This window comes from Chionomys nivalis, chromosome 2, assembly GCF_950005125.1.
Source record: "Chionomys nivalis chromosome 2, mChiNiv1.1, whole genome shotgun sequence".
In the NCBI taxonomy this organism is placed as follows: domain Eukaryota; kingdom Metazoa; phylum Chordata; class Mammalia; order Rodentia; family Cricetidae; genus Chionomys; species Chionomys nivalis.
This window is the reverse complement of record NC_080087.1, coordinates 74899919-74916587: the sequence shown is the minus strand read 5'-3', so window position 1 is coordinate 74916587 and position 16669 is coordinate 74899919. Positions and strand designations below refer to the sequence as shown.

At 43.3% G+C, this 16669-nt stretch overlaps 1 protein-coding gene across 1 annotated transcript in view; it reads left to right on the top strand.

The window, feature by feature from the left end:
- Arhgap35 (Rho GTPase activating protein 35) overlaps window positions 1-16669 on the top strand; it is a 116412-nt gene that overhangs the window by 61519 nt on the left and 38224 nt on the right. The window contains exon 3 of the mRNA XM_057756168.1: window positions 8133-8277. Coding sequence (XP_057612151.1) covers window positions 8133-8277 — 145 coding nt within the window. The remainder of the gene's footprint in view (window positions 1-8132; window positions 8278-16669) is intronic.

Sequence of the window (16669 nt, the reverse complement as noted above, 5' to 3'; positions counted from 1 at the left end):
TGGGGAAGTACTAGATACTGAGGGGTTATTGAACAAAGTTTACCCTCAACTGAGACATCTAGGAAAGTTTCTTAAGAATTGATAATGTAAAGCTAACGTGGATGAAGCACCAAGCAGACAGACAATGAAGATGGAGAGTTCATGGGAAGAACTTCATCAGATACAGTGTGGAATTCAAAGTCAGGATGGGAGACCAGAATCTATTCATATGGAGTCTATAGTGTGATTGCCACAGAAATAGGATAGGTTTATGTTTTAACTTGTATGATTTATTTTTAACCACAACATTATTTATTCCATAGATGAGTTTATTTTGGAGCACATTTTGAAGGTATGGTCCATCCTGGTGGGGAAGGCATGGGAACAGTGTGGTCTCAGTAGGGTGGAAGTGTGAGGCTACTTGCTTCCTCATAGCTGGCTGGATCAGGAAGTAGAGCAACATTCATGTCTTAGAGATGAGGTGACTATGGCTCAGAGAGATTAAATATCTTCTCAGCAGGGCATGGTAGTACTTGCCTGTAATTCCAGCACTTGGAGGTGAAGGTAGAATGATCAGTTCAAGATTAGCCTCAGCTGCATAGTAACTTGCAGGCTAGTCTGGCTACATGAGACCTTGTCCCAAAAACAAACACGTAAATGCATTGCCTGGTTTACCAACACTGAAATAGAGTGGGTGAACTTTTGAGGCCAGTTTTATAGCTGCCACTCCCATATGCAAGAAAGTTGCTAGTTTTCACTGTTCATGTGCACATGTTTATACCAGTGAGCCCACTCACTTGTGTTCATTCAAACAGTGTCTAACTTTTATTAAGACCATTTCTTTATGCTATCCCTCCTAAGGACAGCATGGTGCTGTTCTTTCTGCCTTCAATGTCTAGTCAAGTAAGGTCAAAATAGGCATGGAGGGGCTGAATTAGCTATTGGAACATTAACAAGTTGTTTTAAATCCATGCCAGTGGGATTTTCAGTTTATTTTATTCTCTCTCTCTCTCTCTCTCTCTCTCTCTCTCTCTCTCTCTCTCTCTCTCTCTTTTAAGGCAGTTTCTATGTAGCCCAGGCTGCCTCAAACTCACAGTCCTCCTGCCTGAGACTCCTGAGTGCTAGGATTATGTATATTGTCATACCTGTTTTTTTTTTTGTTGTTGTTTTTTTTTTTTTTTATAGTTTATTTTAAGCCTAAAGAACTTTTGTAGTGCTGGGCGGTGGTGGCGCACGCCTTTAATCCCAGCACTTGGGAGGCAGAGGCAGGCGGATCTCTGTGAGTTCGAGACCAGCCTGGTCTACAAGAGCTAGTTCCAGGACAGGCTCCAAAAACCACAGAGAAACCCTGTCTCGAAAAACCAAAAAAAAAAAAAAAAAAAGAACTTTTGTAGTGTGCTTTTGGTGATAAAAATAAAACATCTTTTAACTATCTGCTTTAGCTTGCACACACCTGCTCCTTAAATAAAATAGGGAGTCCAGGTCCTCTTTTCAAAGGACAAAGAATTGTTGTGATACTTCCCTAAACCAACTGGTTCTCTTCCACCACCTGGTTATATAAAATTATCTCTGCACGACCCATGTGAGGTTAGCTCCAATCAGTGTGCATGGACCTATGCCTAGATCCAGCTGCCTTTTCTACCTTGCCCCCAGCTGCACTGGCCAAAAATTCAGCCTCAAGATCCTTGGCTTTGCCACACTCCTTCATTCTGCAGTGTGATGACACAGCCGCCTTCCCTTTCCTTCATATAAGAGGGCTAGATGGTGGTAACGCCAGGGTTTGTGTTTCTTCCTGTTTTGCCCTAAATCAAGGTGCTATAAGCTGATAAGTGCCAGGAGTATGAATAACTTAATTGAAAGGGCCCCTTTGAAGCTCTATTGGAAACATAGAGGATAGTTGTTAATTAGAAAATCACAGTGTTAGCGATGAATGTGAGAAAGGGTGGGGAAAACCTTGAGTGGTGCTTTTTTTATTTGTTTTGTTTTTCAAAACAAACTTTCACTATACTATCCAAGCTGGCCTCACACTCTGTCATCCTGCCTCTGGCTCCCAAGTGCTAAAATTGCAGGTGTGAGCTAGTACACATAGCTGTAAGTTTGTTTTTAGGGAAACCAAGAGATCTGGAAAAGTGGAGACGTTATTTATTCTATAAGCATCTGTCTAAAAGGAAAGGAGGAGATGACTTAAGTTGGTCCTGCCTTTATCTGGGGTATTGACATTTCATCCTGGAGGAAGTAGTGTGGGCTTTGGCTGCAAGGTCTCTTATCTCTGCTGTGAAAGGGGCTAATAACACCTTTGCCTTGCAGGATGGCTGTGAGGTTTCAGCACCTAGCTTCCTAGGGAATTTGACCCACTTGAGGCACAGATGTGTGGGTCATTCTAGGGCTTGGCCTCTCCTGCTTTTTCTGGTTTGGCCTGCTAAGTGAATACCCCAAAAGAAGATGGATGTTGAGAGCACCTGCTGTGAGAGTGCTCCCTGTGATTCCCTAAAGAGGGACATGTGCCTCACTGGGGACACAAGACATCTGGCAAGCCACTTGGGAGAATGACATTTCCAGCTAAAATGTACTCAGTAACCCTTTAGATGCCAGAAATGTTGGTAATATCAGAAGCCAGCCCAGAATTTAGCATGGCACTCCACAGGCTGACTTCCTGATGAGGAAGGTTTAGAATAGTTGTTCAAGAATTCCTGTCTAATTTTATGATACTCTGGAGAACCTTCAGTTATCTAAAGGATGTATTTGACACTCTAATCCAGAGTTTAAAGCTTAAGAGAATGCATGTGAGGAGGTGGGGTGGAATTCTGTCACCCAACAGAGAGGATTGATATTCTCTAAATGCTATTTCATTCATAAATTGGAGGGTTGAACTGGATCTTCGACTCTTTGAGGTGAAAGAGATTAGCAGTCTAATTTATCTTTTATCCTGCTCTTATCTCTGGAGCACAACTGTACAAAATAAGCCTTCTCATTATTATTAGTAGGTGGCTCTAAAACTGTTTGAACATAACTGCTTTAGGGCTCTTTTTCCAGCTTGAAATTGCCTGATAGTAGCTGAAGATAGTGCCCCATGCCTATAGTCCCAGTGTTAGGGAGACAGGCAAGAGGATTCAAGACCTTAAAGCCACCCTGGACTACGCAAGATTCTGTCTTTTGAAATAATAATAAACATCATCATCTGGTGCTGGAGACAAATCTCAGAGGTCAAGAGCACTTAATACTCTATCAGATGATCAGAGTTCAGTTCCCAGCACCTACATCAGATGGCTCACAGATGCCAGTAACTCCAGCTCCAGGAAATATGATACTACCGTCATCAGTGGGCACACATACACCCACACACTGGGCTGGTTTGTTTTTGTTTTTTATCAGGTTGATACAAGATAGAGTCATCTAAGAAGAGAGAATATCAATTGAAAAAAATGGCCCCATCATGTTGGTCTACAGGGCATTCCTTGACTAATGATTGTTGTTAGAAAGTCCCAGCCCACTGTGGGTAGTACCATCCCCAGGCAGGTAGTCCTCAGGTACATAAAAAAGTAAACTAGTGTAGGGTATGGTATCACACACCTTTAATCCGAGCACTCTGAAAGCAGAGGCAGGTGGATCTCTGAGTTTGATGCTTTGTGCACCAAGCAAGCCAGGGCTAGCTGCATAGTGAGACCTTGTCTCAAAAACCAAAACAAGCAAAAGAAAGTAGAGAAGACAGAAAGAGCCTTCCCCGTGGTCTCTGCTCCAGTTCTCATATCTAGGTTCTTGCCTTAAGTTCCTGCCCTGACTTCCTTAAATGATGGACTGTAATAGGAATGTTGTAAACCAAGTAAAAACTCTTTCCTCCCCAGGTTGCTTGTGGTCTTATCACAGCAATAAACAGGAAGCTAACACACACAAATAAAAGACTTCCCTAGTAAATTTTGAGTAGACAAATAGAAGTTTTCCAGATAGTTTGTGTGCTTTTATACTTTACTCAGCATCCATTTGCTCATTCTGCCTAACCCAAGAACTTATTTATATAAACTGTAGTGCTGTAAAGTACAAGTTCTGCAGTCAGACCCACCTCGGTGGGATTTCCTTGGACTCATCTCCAGAGTTCCTCCCTTTCCTTTCCCTCCATCCTTTTCTCCCTTCTTTCTTTCCCCCTCCTACTTTTGCTCCTCATTCTCCATTATTTTCTATGTAGGCTCAGGAATGCCTTGTGCCTATAGAGATAAGAGAGACAACTTTAAAGAATAGGTTTTCTGCTTCACCATGTAAGTCCTGAGAATAGAAAAGGCCCTCAGCATTAATAGCAGGTGCCTTTATTTGCTGGACCAGCTCAGTGGCCCCAGTGTTCTTTGTATGCATGCTTTTAGTGGGAGTGGGGTATTCTGGGGGTATGACCAACAGAAGCATGCTATCCTGGGGACTCAGTGGTGGAGTGCTTGCCTATCTTCTCTGCTCTAGGTTCAATATCTGGTATCACTAAAAAGAGAGAAACGGGATCTAGTGCTTAGAAAGTACTTAAGTGAGACAAACCTCTCTAGCCAGTAGCTTGGAAGCATACACGTGAGCATTGCTTTGAGGAGTATATTGTTTCAATTTGATTAGATTCTAGAACTAAAGCTAGAAAGCATCCCAATGATGACTAGGAGAATCAGGCTCACCTCCTGCTTTTTGGTTCCACTCTTTCCCTTAGCAGCTCTTTTTTTTTTTTTTTTTTAAAGATTTTATTTATTATGTATACAACATTCTGCCTCCATGGATGCCTGCAGGCCAGAGGGTGCCAGATCTCATTACAGATGGTTGTGAGCCACCATGTGGTTGCCGGGAATTGAACTCAGGTCCTCTAGAAGAACAGTCAGTACTCTTAACCCCTGAGCCATCTCTCCAGCCCCCTCCCTTAGCAGCTCTTTATTTGGAAGTTTCAGTTTTACTGGGGAATAGTATTATCTTCATTTTGACCAAGAAATTTGGTGGGATTGATGGAAGTGGGTTTTGTTGTTGTTGTTGTTGTTGTTTTTTAATACAGATGGTCAGTTACTGTTTATTCACACTTCAGAACTAACCTTTTAAATGGCAGAAACATTTACAGGAAGAATATTGCTTGATCCAAGGCTTTGTGACTACAGTAGTACACATCAGCTGAAAGGTCCTGCCCATAACACCATGTGACCAGGATGATGATAGGAAGGTAGATAGAGGTGATACAGTACTTGACCCAAACCACATCAGTCAGATTGAAACCTAGAAATCTGTTTTTCTCTTGTGAAATGGGGTCTTACAGAAACCAACCTGGCCTCATACTTCTTATTTAGTCTAGGATGACCTTGAACTTTTGATCCTCTTCTTCCACATCCAAGTGCTGTAATTAAAGGTCTGCATCACCACACCCGATTTTATGTGGTGCTGGGCTTCAAACCCAGAGTTTTATGCAAGTTGGGCAAGTGTCCTACCAGTTGAACCACGTCCCCAGCGGGTTAAAGTCTTTGTGGGGTGTGTGTGTGTGTGTGTGAGTTTTACATGTATTTTTAGTTGACCTTGGACTCACAGAGATCTGCCTACCCTTACCTTACTGCCATCCCAGGCTTTTTAATTTTTTTTAATTAACTTTTTTTTTCTTTGTTATTGTTTGTTGTTGTTTTGAGACAGGTTCTGGAACTCTGTATGTAGACCAGGCTGGCCTCAAACTGACAGAGGATCCACCTGCTTCTGCCTCCCAAGTGCTGGGACTAAAGGTGTGGACCACCATAGCAGCCTCTGACAATTTCCTATACCTACACACATACACTCACACTCACATGTATATACACACAATGTATCTTGATTATATCTACCTTCACCAAGCCCCCCATCCCCTAAACAACCCACTTAGCTTTCTTGTCTTTTTCTTTTCTTATTTAAACACCCTTGAGCCCAATTAGTGTTGCCTACATGCACATGAGCAACATATCTAGAAGGAAAATTAACTTTCCCTCTCAGACCAGCCATCAATTGTCAGGCTCTTCAGCTAGATGGAGTCTTATAAGACCTCCCTCCATTCATGCTGGAAGTATTGCTGGTTTGATCTTGTTTAGGTCTTGGGTAATACAGTAACTATAGCTGCTGTTACTGTGTGAGCACAATGCTATGTCCTGTCCAGAAGTCAGTACTTGACAGCACCCTTCCTTCATCCTTTGGTTCTTCCATTTTGTCTGTCTCCCTCTTCAAGATGTCCTCTGAACCTTGTGGGGTTTGATAATCAGTGTTCATTTAGAGCTGAGCCCTCACTCAACAGTCATTCATTCTCGGCACTTTGACAAGTTTTGAGTCTCTGTGTGTTGTCTGTCCTGCCTTTTCCAGCTGGAATTGTCACCAGGTTTACAGTACCAGAATTCCCTTCTGTGGAGCAGGCCTCAGATCCAATCAGAAAGCAATTGGTTACCCCCATAGCAGCCATGCCACTGTTGTACCTGTTGGTACATAATGTCTGGCAGCAAAGCTTAAACTCTTTATGTTGAGCTTTGTATAAGTATAGGTTATAGCATGCATCACACACTGCTGGACAGTCTAGATTTATCCATAAAGAAAAATCAGAAGTCACCAGTTTGCTTTTCCCTAAAGTCAGTACCTGCTTACCTCAAGAGCTGTGGCATGTTTGTCAGGGCCAAGCCACATAGGGGTCCATGAACCTCCACATTAATTTATTTAGCAGGCTAATGGTTAGGCTTTCTTTGCCCTTGGACTGTTTTCTGAGGTATTACCAGTTAGCAGCCCAGTATACTTTTTAATTTGCCTCTACCCTCTCTAATTCTAACTCCTACTTCCCACTCCCACCCCTCTAATTTGCACAGGAAGTTTTCAAAGAATCTCAGACTAAACAGGAAGTATCTTGTTCCCTTATAAGGAATACTAAAATGAATGAAAATGGGCAGAAGAAAAGGGGAAGGTTGATTGACCTGTGACCTCGCAGTTGGATGTCTCCTTCTGTGGGTTTTTAATGGAAAGATCCCTAAATAGGTTTATAATCCATGCACATTGTTAAGGGGAGTCATCTGCCTTGCTACATTGGGCTGAGCCACTTGGAAATGAAAACTGATTATTAGAATCACACTGCTCTAATTTACCTGTATTCTGTTGCCATCTTATTAGATACTTTAAGAAAGATTGACATTCTAAACCCCGTTTCCTTGGCTTTGGGGAGTTTCCATTAGTATAAAAAATGCCCCCTCCCCCAATATAAGCTTCAAAATAAAAGTACTAAATTCAATGGGGGTGGGGGGGGGTCACAGTTTGAGTGATTTTTGAGGCAGACTATTTCAGTAATTACTGTTAAATAGCATGGGCTTTGGTAATCAAGCATTATCACTAATTGAGTCATTGAGGCCTATGGAGACTTCTTTTTCTTGAAAAAGTGAAAGGTTGTGAGATTTTAAAGGAAGTGTATGTGGGACTTGTTTGGTAACATAGTAAAATCTCAGTGGCTATCACTGCCCTGCTGACTGCTTCATAAGGAATAAAAGAATAGACAGAGTTACATTGTCGTCCAGGCTAGCCTGGTACTCTTGCTGGTCCTACCCCTGTCTCCCAAGGACTGAATTTATAGGCATGGGCCTGGGTTATGTTATTTTGTTTGTTTGTTTGATTAGTTGGCTTTACCATTTCCTAATGTGGAAAACACCAGGAATTAACCCCAGGCTAATGTATCAAAGGGAATCCTCATTTGAGACAGCTCTATCAGAATACATGCTGTCTCTTTTCTGGAAAGAGGAAGTTACTAACTTTTGGATCTATGTTTGATCTTTCTGAGGCATCAGCCATCTCTGAGTATATACCGTTTATTATTATGTAGATTATTTGGAAAACTTCCTGTTTACTCCAGTATGTCCCCAGTGGAGGATGTGAATGCCATTATGTTGTTACTTTATTGAGTAAACTTGGCCTGCTTCTTATAAACATCTTTGTTCTAATAATGCACTCTCACACCAAAGGTGTGACTGTGTGACAACTTTCCAGTATCTTATGTGATATTTGGAGGCTAGAAAATGCTATTAAGGAGATGAGCAAATTTGGATCTGTTTGTCCTCTTGAAATCTTTTCAGCACTTTGTTACCAACTGCCAGTTCCTCTTTGGAACCCTTGCAGATACTTATGATACTCACTTTGTTTTGTGCTTCCTTTTTTTCTTTCCTGGACAGAAACCAAAGCCCAAACCCCGACCATCCATCACGAAGGCAACCTGGGAGAGTAACTATTTTGGGGTGCCCTTAACAACTGTGGTGACTCCAGAGAAGCCAATTCCCATTTTTATTGAAAGATGCATTGAGTACATTGAAGCCACAGGTAAGCATCTCCCACAGCAAATAGTACTTTCCACTCCCTGCAGGGAGCTTCCAAGAGGGCTGGGATTTGTGAACTTTCTGGAAATGAGAGATGTTAACAGAAAGGCGCTGGGTGATCTGACCACTGAAGCTTCAATCGGGAGGCTAGTGTGGCACTAAGGAGACTTAAAATATGTGGGAGCAGTTCTGTCCTCAGACCTGTCCTCAGACCTATCCTCACATAGCTTTAGCGTGTGGTTAGTTTTTTGGTAGTTTGTGTTGTTTTGTGTCCCCTTGTGGGTTTGTAGATTGCATGAGGTCAGAGTAAGGGCTTTATATGGAACACATATTACACTTAATAATAGGAACAAATATTTGAGACTGTTACCAATCCTGGCATTCTGATTGGGCATCTAAGACTCATGTACAGGTAGGGTTTCTGCTCTGAGGTAAGAAAACAATCATAGTGCTTGAATATCTTGTGATCATGTGACTGGGTTTTTGTACATAGAACAGTGTGAGATACAAAAAGAGAAGTTGCCTTAAGTTTTTATGTTCTTAAGATAGTACAGTTTTGCTTGTGTGGGTGCTTCATTTTACTGACTTAGGGCTCTTACATGTCTCTTTGCCTTCCAGTTTCACATTATTGTTTCTTTCTTTCTTCTCCTAGCTACTTTCAGGGATCTTTGAGGAGGAGGTGTTGTAGGTTCCTGTCAGTGTGGATTCCCAAGCATTGTTGGTTGAGCTTAAGAATGTAGACTTGGGAGCCAGGCAGGGTAGTGCACACTTTTAATTCCAGCACTAGGGAGGCATAGACGGGCAGATCTCTGTGAGGCCAGGGATACACAGTTAGACCCTGTCTCAACCCACCCCTACCAAGAGGAGGAGGAGGAAAAAAAGAATATAGATTTGGAAGGCTTGAGGCAATGCTCAGCAGTTATGAGTGTCCCAGTATCCACATGGCAGCTCACAACCTTCCAAAATACCTTCTGGAGCACTGTCTTCTAGCCCCGTAAACATTGCATGTATGTAGATAATACATGCAAGCAAAACACCCATGCACATAAAATAAATAAAATTTAAGGCGGAAAATAGAGAGGCGTGGGCTAGGTGTGTGGCTCAATACTAGAGCACTTACCTGGCTTGTGCAAGGTCCTGTGTCTCATTCTTCACACCTCCAGAACATACACAAACATGAGACTCTGTGTCCTCTTAATCCTTTTCAACCCTGACGCTTGTCCACCTTCAGTCACTGTCAAGCCAAGCTGCTGCTCTGCAAACTCCACCAGATTGCATCACTGATTCATCTGATCTCATCCCAGGCCTGCTAGATCTACATCATCTCTTGCCTCTGTCCCCACCCATTCATTTCTGCTTCCCCACCATCATCTCTTTCCAAGACCTTCCTGCTTATGTGATCCTGATGTAGAAAAGCCTCACCATTCTTCCTTGTTGTACTACTGACCCCTCCAGCCCATATGAAAGACTATTAGGTCTTTATGTTAAGTAAGACATTGTTTTATGTGTATATTCCTCAGCCCCTAAACTCTGAAAGTGTGCCTTTTTAAAAGTTACTTACTTTAATTGACAACAAAACTATACATTTTGTACAACTGGTTTGAAATACAGATTGCCTAACTGCATTGTATCTTACTGCAATGTTGTAGAAGCAGCTGCTGTTGCTGATTGTGAAGCGTCATCTCCTTGTGTGTTTAAGAAGCAGGGTCCAAGTGGGGTGCTTCACACCTTAAATCTTGGCAGTTGAGAGGTAGAGGCAGGAAGTTCTCTGAGTTCAGGCCAGCCAGAACTGCACAGTGAGACCCTGTGTCAAAAAAAGAGGCATAATAATTAGTAGAGGTATTATGGGATCCTGATAAACCTTTGAACACATGGCCTTGCTTGGATCAGAATCTCAGCTCTGTCATCTGTTCATCACTGCATTGTGAGCACTAATAACTAGCCTGTCTCGTGGAGGGACCACAGAGCTTAGGGAGACCCACATGAGTGGCATAGATTGTGGTGCCTGGAACATAGCCATGCTCCAAGAGTCCTGAATCTTGACAGGCCACTGTGACTTTGTGTTGGTATATTTCATCCCTTCACTCAGAGGCACTGGCATAATCTCTGCTCCTGTGCCCAAGAAGTTACTGATGATGGCCAGTATTAATGACTGCTGCACATCAGCCAGAGACTTCGCTGTCACCCTGGGCAACTTTGCCAAGGTCACCTTTGATGCCATCTCAGAGACCTACAGCTACTTGACCCCTGACCTCTGGAAAGAGATTGTATTCACCAAGTCTCCTTATCAGGAATTCACTGACCATCTTGTAAAAACCCATACCAGAGTCTCTGTTCAGAGGACCCAGGCTCCAGCTGTAGCTACCATATAAGGGCTTTTTGTTTGGTTGTTTGGTTGTTTTTTTTTTTTTTTTTTTTTCAAGATGTTTTACAAACTCACAGAGATCCACCTGCCTCTTGTTTCCTGAGTTCTGGGATTAAAGATGTGCCACACCACGGCCCAGCTCCACATAAGGGTTTTTGTTGTAGGAGGCTGCTTGTCGACCCAGACTCCCATAATAATCACACAGAAACCATATTATTTAAATCACTGCTTGGCCCATTAGCTCTGGCTTCTTCTTATTTGCTAACTCTCTTTTTTTTTAAAATATCTATTTATTTATTATGTATACAATAGTCTGTCTGTGTGTATGCTTGCAGGCCAGAAGAGGACACCAGACCTCATTACAGATGGTTGTGAGCCACCATGTGGTTGCTGGGAATTGAACTCAGGACCTTTGGAAGAGCAGGCAATGCTCTTAACCTCTGAACCATCTCTCCAGCCCTTATTTGCTAACTCTTACATCCAAATTTAACCCATCTCCATTAATTTGTACATCACCACAAGGTCATGGCCTGCCAGCAAAGTTTCAGCACGCCTGTCTCAGACAGTGGCTCCATGGCTTCTCCCTGACTCCGCCTCCTTTCTCTCAGCATTCTGTTTAGTCCCCCCCACTCCCCAACTAGCTCTGTTCTACCCTATAAGGCCAAGCCAGTTTCTTTATTAACCAGTGGTATTCGCAACATACAGAGGAGACTCCCATATCACCAAAGTGAATTCAGTTTGAGTTTTTCATTGTTGTTTGTTTGGGTTTTGGGGGTTTTTGTTTTGTTTGTTTTTTACATCCTGAATGTTGGTCTGTATACCAGACTGGCTTCCTTCTCTTTGCTAGGATTACAGGTGTGTGTCACCACACCAGTAACTCCCCCCTCCCCACCACCACCACTGCCTTTTCTCTTGGTTTGCCAGTTTGAAGCTATTGAAAAGTTGAAAGAAGCTTCATACTTCATTGGCTATACTGGCATTGTCACTTTAAGAATATTCACCAGGGCCCTGGCAAGACCTTCACTGGTAGAAGGTAAAAACCACCTACTAAAAGTCCCTGACCTCCACACGTGCTCCACAGTACAAACATGTAACCTCACACATGCACTAGTAGTAATAGATTTTTAAAAAGAAAGCAGTGTCTGCCAAGGCTGGGGTAGATCTCAGTGCTCAGGCACCTGCTTAGCTGCTCAACATGAACACTGGCTTCCACCTTCAGCACCTGAAAGAAAAACATTACCCTTGATGATACTGATAGTGTTATTTTATGTTTAGTCCATGTTTGAATTTGCTCAGCTGACTTTTAACTGTCTGTTATGGTTGAATTTTTTTACTCTAGGATGCAAACACTCAATTCCATCCTCACTCCACCACTCCTACTGCCACCATTACCTTTTCTGAAGTGTGTAGACAGTTGCCTTACAGAGTAACTTTGATGTAAAGTACTGTCTGGACCTCTCATCACTCAGCCCACTTCAGCACTACGTATGACCTCTTCAGAGTGTGGTCTTGGATAAGTAAGTTCCCAGCTTGCAGTGGGCACAGGACCAGTGCTTCCCCCTCAAGCAGAACACATCTGTGACATGGACTTGTAAGAGCTCTGTAGGCTTGTGTTGAATGATTAGATTTTACTTCAGGAAAATGGGTGCTGTCATTAGCCTCTCATGTCTTTGTTCTTCACTCATGTGAGGAACTGCAGTATAGAGTCCAGACAAGCAGAAACAACATCCTATCAACCTTTGTCAGAGCAGACCAATCTCAAAAGAACTTATATCCCAGTTTCCTCATCTGTTTCCTGCATATTGATACCCTGACACATGACCCTGGCAGATAAAATAGTGTACTGCACTTTGCATTTCAGAGGCAGGGCTTGAGAGCTCAGACCCCAGCCTCAGGGCTCATGATGCTACCCATCCACCCACCTCTCAGCCTAACCAGAGCACAGCCAAACAGGAGCATGGACAACAGAGTAGAAGCTTATGATAAGACTTAACAGTATGCAAGTCAGGACAACTTAATCCATCCCAGTACCTTTAAAAATTGTGGGATTTGTTGTCATTTGTTTTGTTTTGTTTTTGAGGCTGGGTCTCCTGGAGCCCAGTCTGGCCCTGAACTTGCTACTTCAGTGAGGACGAACTTGTGAATTCTTCATCCTTCTGCCTCCACCTCCCAGGTGCTGAGATTGCAAGTGTACACCAGCTGGGCTTGTGGCGTTCTCATGTGAAAACTGTCGTTCCTGCTATTTTATTTATAACCCACCTTCTATTGAAGCTCTTTCTGAGTATGTTTTCCTCCTTAGGATAACTTGGCATGTCATGAGTGCAGATTGATTTTGGTTTGTTCTTGTTTTCCTTATAACCAGTTCCTTTACCTTTGTTTCATGTTGCCTGAAATTACATTGTGCTGAGGCTACTGTGGCCAGTAGTTAGAAGAGCTCTCACATTGATTTGCAGATGCTGTTAGGCAGCTTCAGGGTCAGCCTCTTTGCTTGCTGTGCTAATAGGGTGTTAGATTTTCACCCTCTCAGCTCTTGTTACATGGAAAGCCTGGAAGAGGGCATGTTACTACCACAGCTGCTCTGGGACCTCCATGAGAGTCACTGTGCAGTGGGGAGGCTGGGCCTGTCTTTCTGTCCTATGCCCTCCTTGGCCCTTGGTTTCATTTGTGTGAAAAATAGGTTGAGGCCATAGAGTCACTGCTCCCTTGTGGAGCCTGTGTGACTCCTAAGTAACAGAGAATACTGGCCAAGTTAATTGAATTCCCTGCTTCATGACAGGAAGTAGGAGTATTCAGTTTTGCACAGTTTATGTGTCTGGGAGTAGGGTGAGAGGTCACTTTTAGAACATTGTTCTGAGAGTACCTGTTCAGAGTAAGGCTTAAATTTGGAATTGTCCAGGTTGGTTAAATAAAATTTCAAAGCCTATGTCTCAGTCAGATTTGAATCAAAGTTTCCTGTGGTTCAGGAAATGACTATGCTGTATATCACAGGACCTATGAGGGAGCTTTCAGGGGCCCTTCATTCACTAGTGCGTCCCAGATGCTCAGCACCTGGCACTTGCCATGACAGTTGTTCCCTGACTCTGATACAGCTTCATCTCTAGCCACTTAATGTTTCTCTTGGCATAGAGTAATCTGTGAGACCAAACCTTCCTGTGACTTCCAACCTTGTTCTCCGAGAGTAGGTGGGGATAGGATGATACTCAGTGTTCCCATCTGCTAATCATTTCTTAATTGGGTTACTTTCTGAGAGGTACCCAGTCCCTAGCCTTGTAGCAAGCATGGCAGGCAGCCATTGTTGGGCATAGTGAAGTGATTTCATGACAGTGTTTGAAATCCTGAATTATAATACCGAAACCATTCTATTCACATAACTGGTGGGCCTCAAATCTGTTGTTACTTTTTGTTGTTGTTGGGGGTTTTTTTTGTTTTGTTTTTTGTTTTTCAAGACAGGGTTTCAGTGTAGCTTTGGAGCCTGTCCTGGAACTAGCTCTTGTAGACCAGGTTGGTCTCAAACTGCCTCCTGAGTGCTGGGATTAAAGGTGTGCACCACCACTGCTCAGTGTTACTTTTTTTTACTTTTTTTTTTTTTTTTGAAGCTTTAGTGTTTTTATATTTATATTTAGGATCAGGGATGAGGATGGGGATACCACAATGACCCACATTCCTGTAGTACCTGAATGAATGTTTCTACCTGTGCACTGCAGCAACTCTCTTTACTGTGGCTCTCTGTGGTTTTCAGTTCAGACTGATTCACATAATCTTGATCCCAGGGTCCTGCTTGCCCAGCCATTGATCTCAGCTTAAATATTGCCTATATATGAAAGAGATAAGTGACACTCTCCCCTGGCACTTCACCGTGATGCATAGGTCTCACCAAGACTGCAAGACAGACTGGTCAGCTCTCAGGTGGTGTGGGAAGACGAGTTAGGAAGCAAGCTCAGCCAAACCAGTGACCCGCAACCACACTTCTGTCACTCACTAAGCACTTGTGTATGTGGTTCAGTATTATGTCTCTATCCAGAGGCAACCCTCAGCTCCTCCATAAAAAGAAAGATTCAGAACTGTGACCTTCCCCGAGCTCATTTGCCTGGGTAAATGTGTCGAGTGCTTTCTGTGTGACAGATTTAGGTTTCACTACTAATTGATGGGAACATCTTCAGGGAACTACTCTTGCCATTAGATCAGAGGCCTTTGGGAGACAGCCTTGCAACAAACACTCTCAGAGCCAACTGAGCATCCCTCTGGGGGCAGGGCACAGAATATTCCTGTCATTAACAGTAGATCTGCTGCAGAGGCTGCTATACATTCTGCACATTTTGGTGGTGTTTTTTCTCTAGTGAATATTCTGTACAGGATGAACCTCAAGCCAGGCCTTGGCTTTTCTGCTTACTAACAAATGTTTAACCTTGCCTTGCCTTCACTGCCCTGGCTATAAAATGGAACTAATGAAAGCACTTTGAGTCAGTAAGATGACTCATGTTACAGACCTTGTAACAGTAGCTAGTGGCCATAAGTAGTAAGCTCATTGCTGTTGCCGCTGCTGTTGCTGCTGTTGACATTGTCCAGGATACTGCACCCTTATCTGCCCCCTACACAGAGGTGCCAGCTTTCAGAGTCCAGAATAGGCTACTCCCCACAGAGAGTAGCTTTCCTGAAGGACACTCCTTATTGAATTGCTGGAGACTATAGCAGGGTGGGTCAACATGGACTCTGGAACCTATGCAGTTGCTTTAAGATTCCAGTTCTCCTGTGTATGTAGGCTGAACTGCTTCCTGTCTATAAAGCCACCTAGCCTACCTCTTAGGACTGACCCTCAGAAATTCTGTTTGTGAGATGCTTGCCTAGGTCAGTCAACTTCAGAACAGTAAGTGGGGAGCTATTACAACTATACTGTGAAATTTCACTTTGAACTTCTTGCTGCTTACTCTTGTAGTTGGGATTTTGGTCTTCTGTTCATAATCCTCCCTGCTGTCCAGGCCTACCATTCAACTTAGGAATTAGATTTCCCCCCAAGGTCTCGTGCCTCCACTTTGTCTCATTCTTGTGAATTTCTTAGCCTGCTTCAGAGAGTCAAAGTAGGAGGCCCAGAGCAGTGAAGGCTCTGCAAGTAGAGATTGAGCATCTCATATCAAGTGCCGTGTTCAGGTGCTAGACATTCACTGCTGGACAAGAGACACAAGTCCTTGCCCCTCTGTAGCATGTGGTACAGTTGAGCAAGAGGAGGCAATGTTTAATAAGTAAAATGTGAAGGGTCTCAATGGTTAGTACTCCAGAGAAAATAAATGAAGCCTGTCCCCTGGAATATGAACTCTCTGGATTGAGAATCTATATTTCCGGTAATAAAGGTTGAGGAACTAGGCTTTTGGATGGATTAATATTTTGGTTGATTGGTTTGTTGAGACAGGGTCTTGCCGTGTAGCTCTGATTGGTCTGATACTCACTGTGTAGCCCAGGCTTACTCTAAACTCAGGATCTTCCTGTCTCTGCCTCTTCCTCAAGTGCTAGGATTTCAGGCATGTGCTACTACATTAGACTGAATTAGTTTTTAGAAGGGTAAAAGTGTTGTGAAAGCTGGAGCCATTCTATGTCCTTTGGACAGAGAGATTATAAGTGGGAATGCCCTGAGACTGGAATATTGTTTTCAGAGCCCTGGGCACTCTGAGGAAGGGTTGAGGGCTTTGAGTGGAGAGGTGAAATTTGGCCTCCTAGTAGAGCAACTCTGCCATTGTGTGAAATGCCTGACCCTAGAAGGCTCAAGGGCTCTTGCTGTAGCTGTCTTTCTACGTGTCTCACTCTGTTCTGTTCCTTCTCTGGAAGGAGAGAAGGCACAGAGGTCCTGGTCCCCCTTATTGCTAGTCGACATCCCCCAGACCTGTAGTCTCAGCTGGATTGAACCTGAGAGTAGAGCTGGTCTGCCCAAGTTGGATGTCTTTACACAATCACTTTTTGGTGCCATGTGTCCACATCATTGTTCATCACTTTATCCTGTCTGATGGCCATATCCGCCATTCTGGCAGGCTACTAATATAGC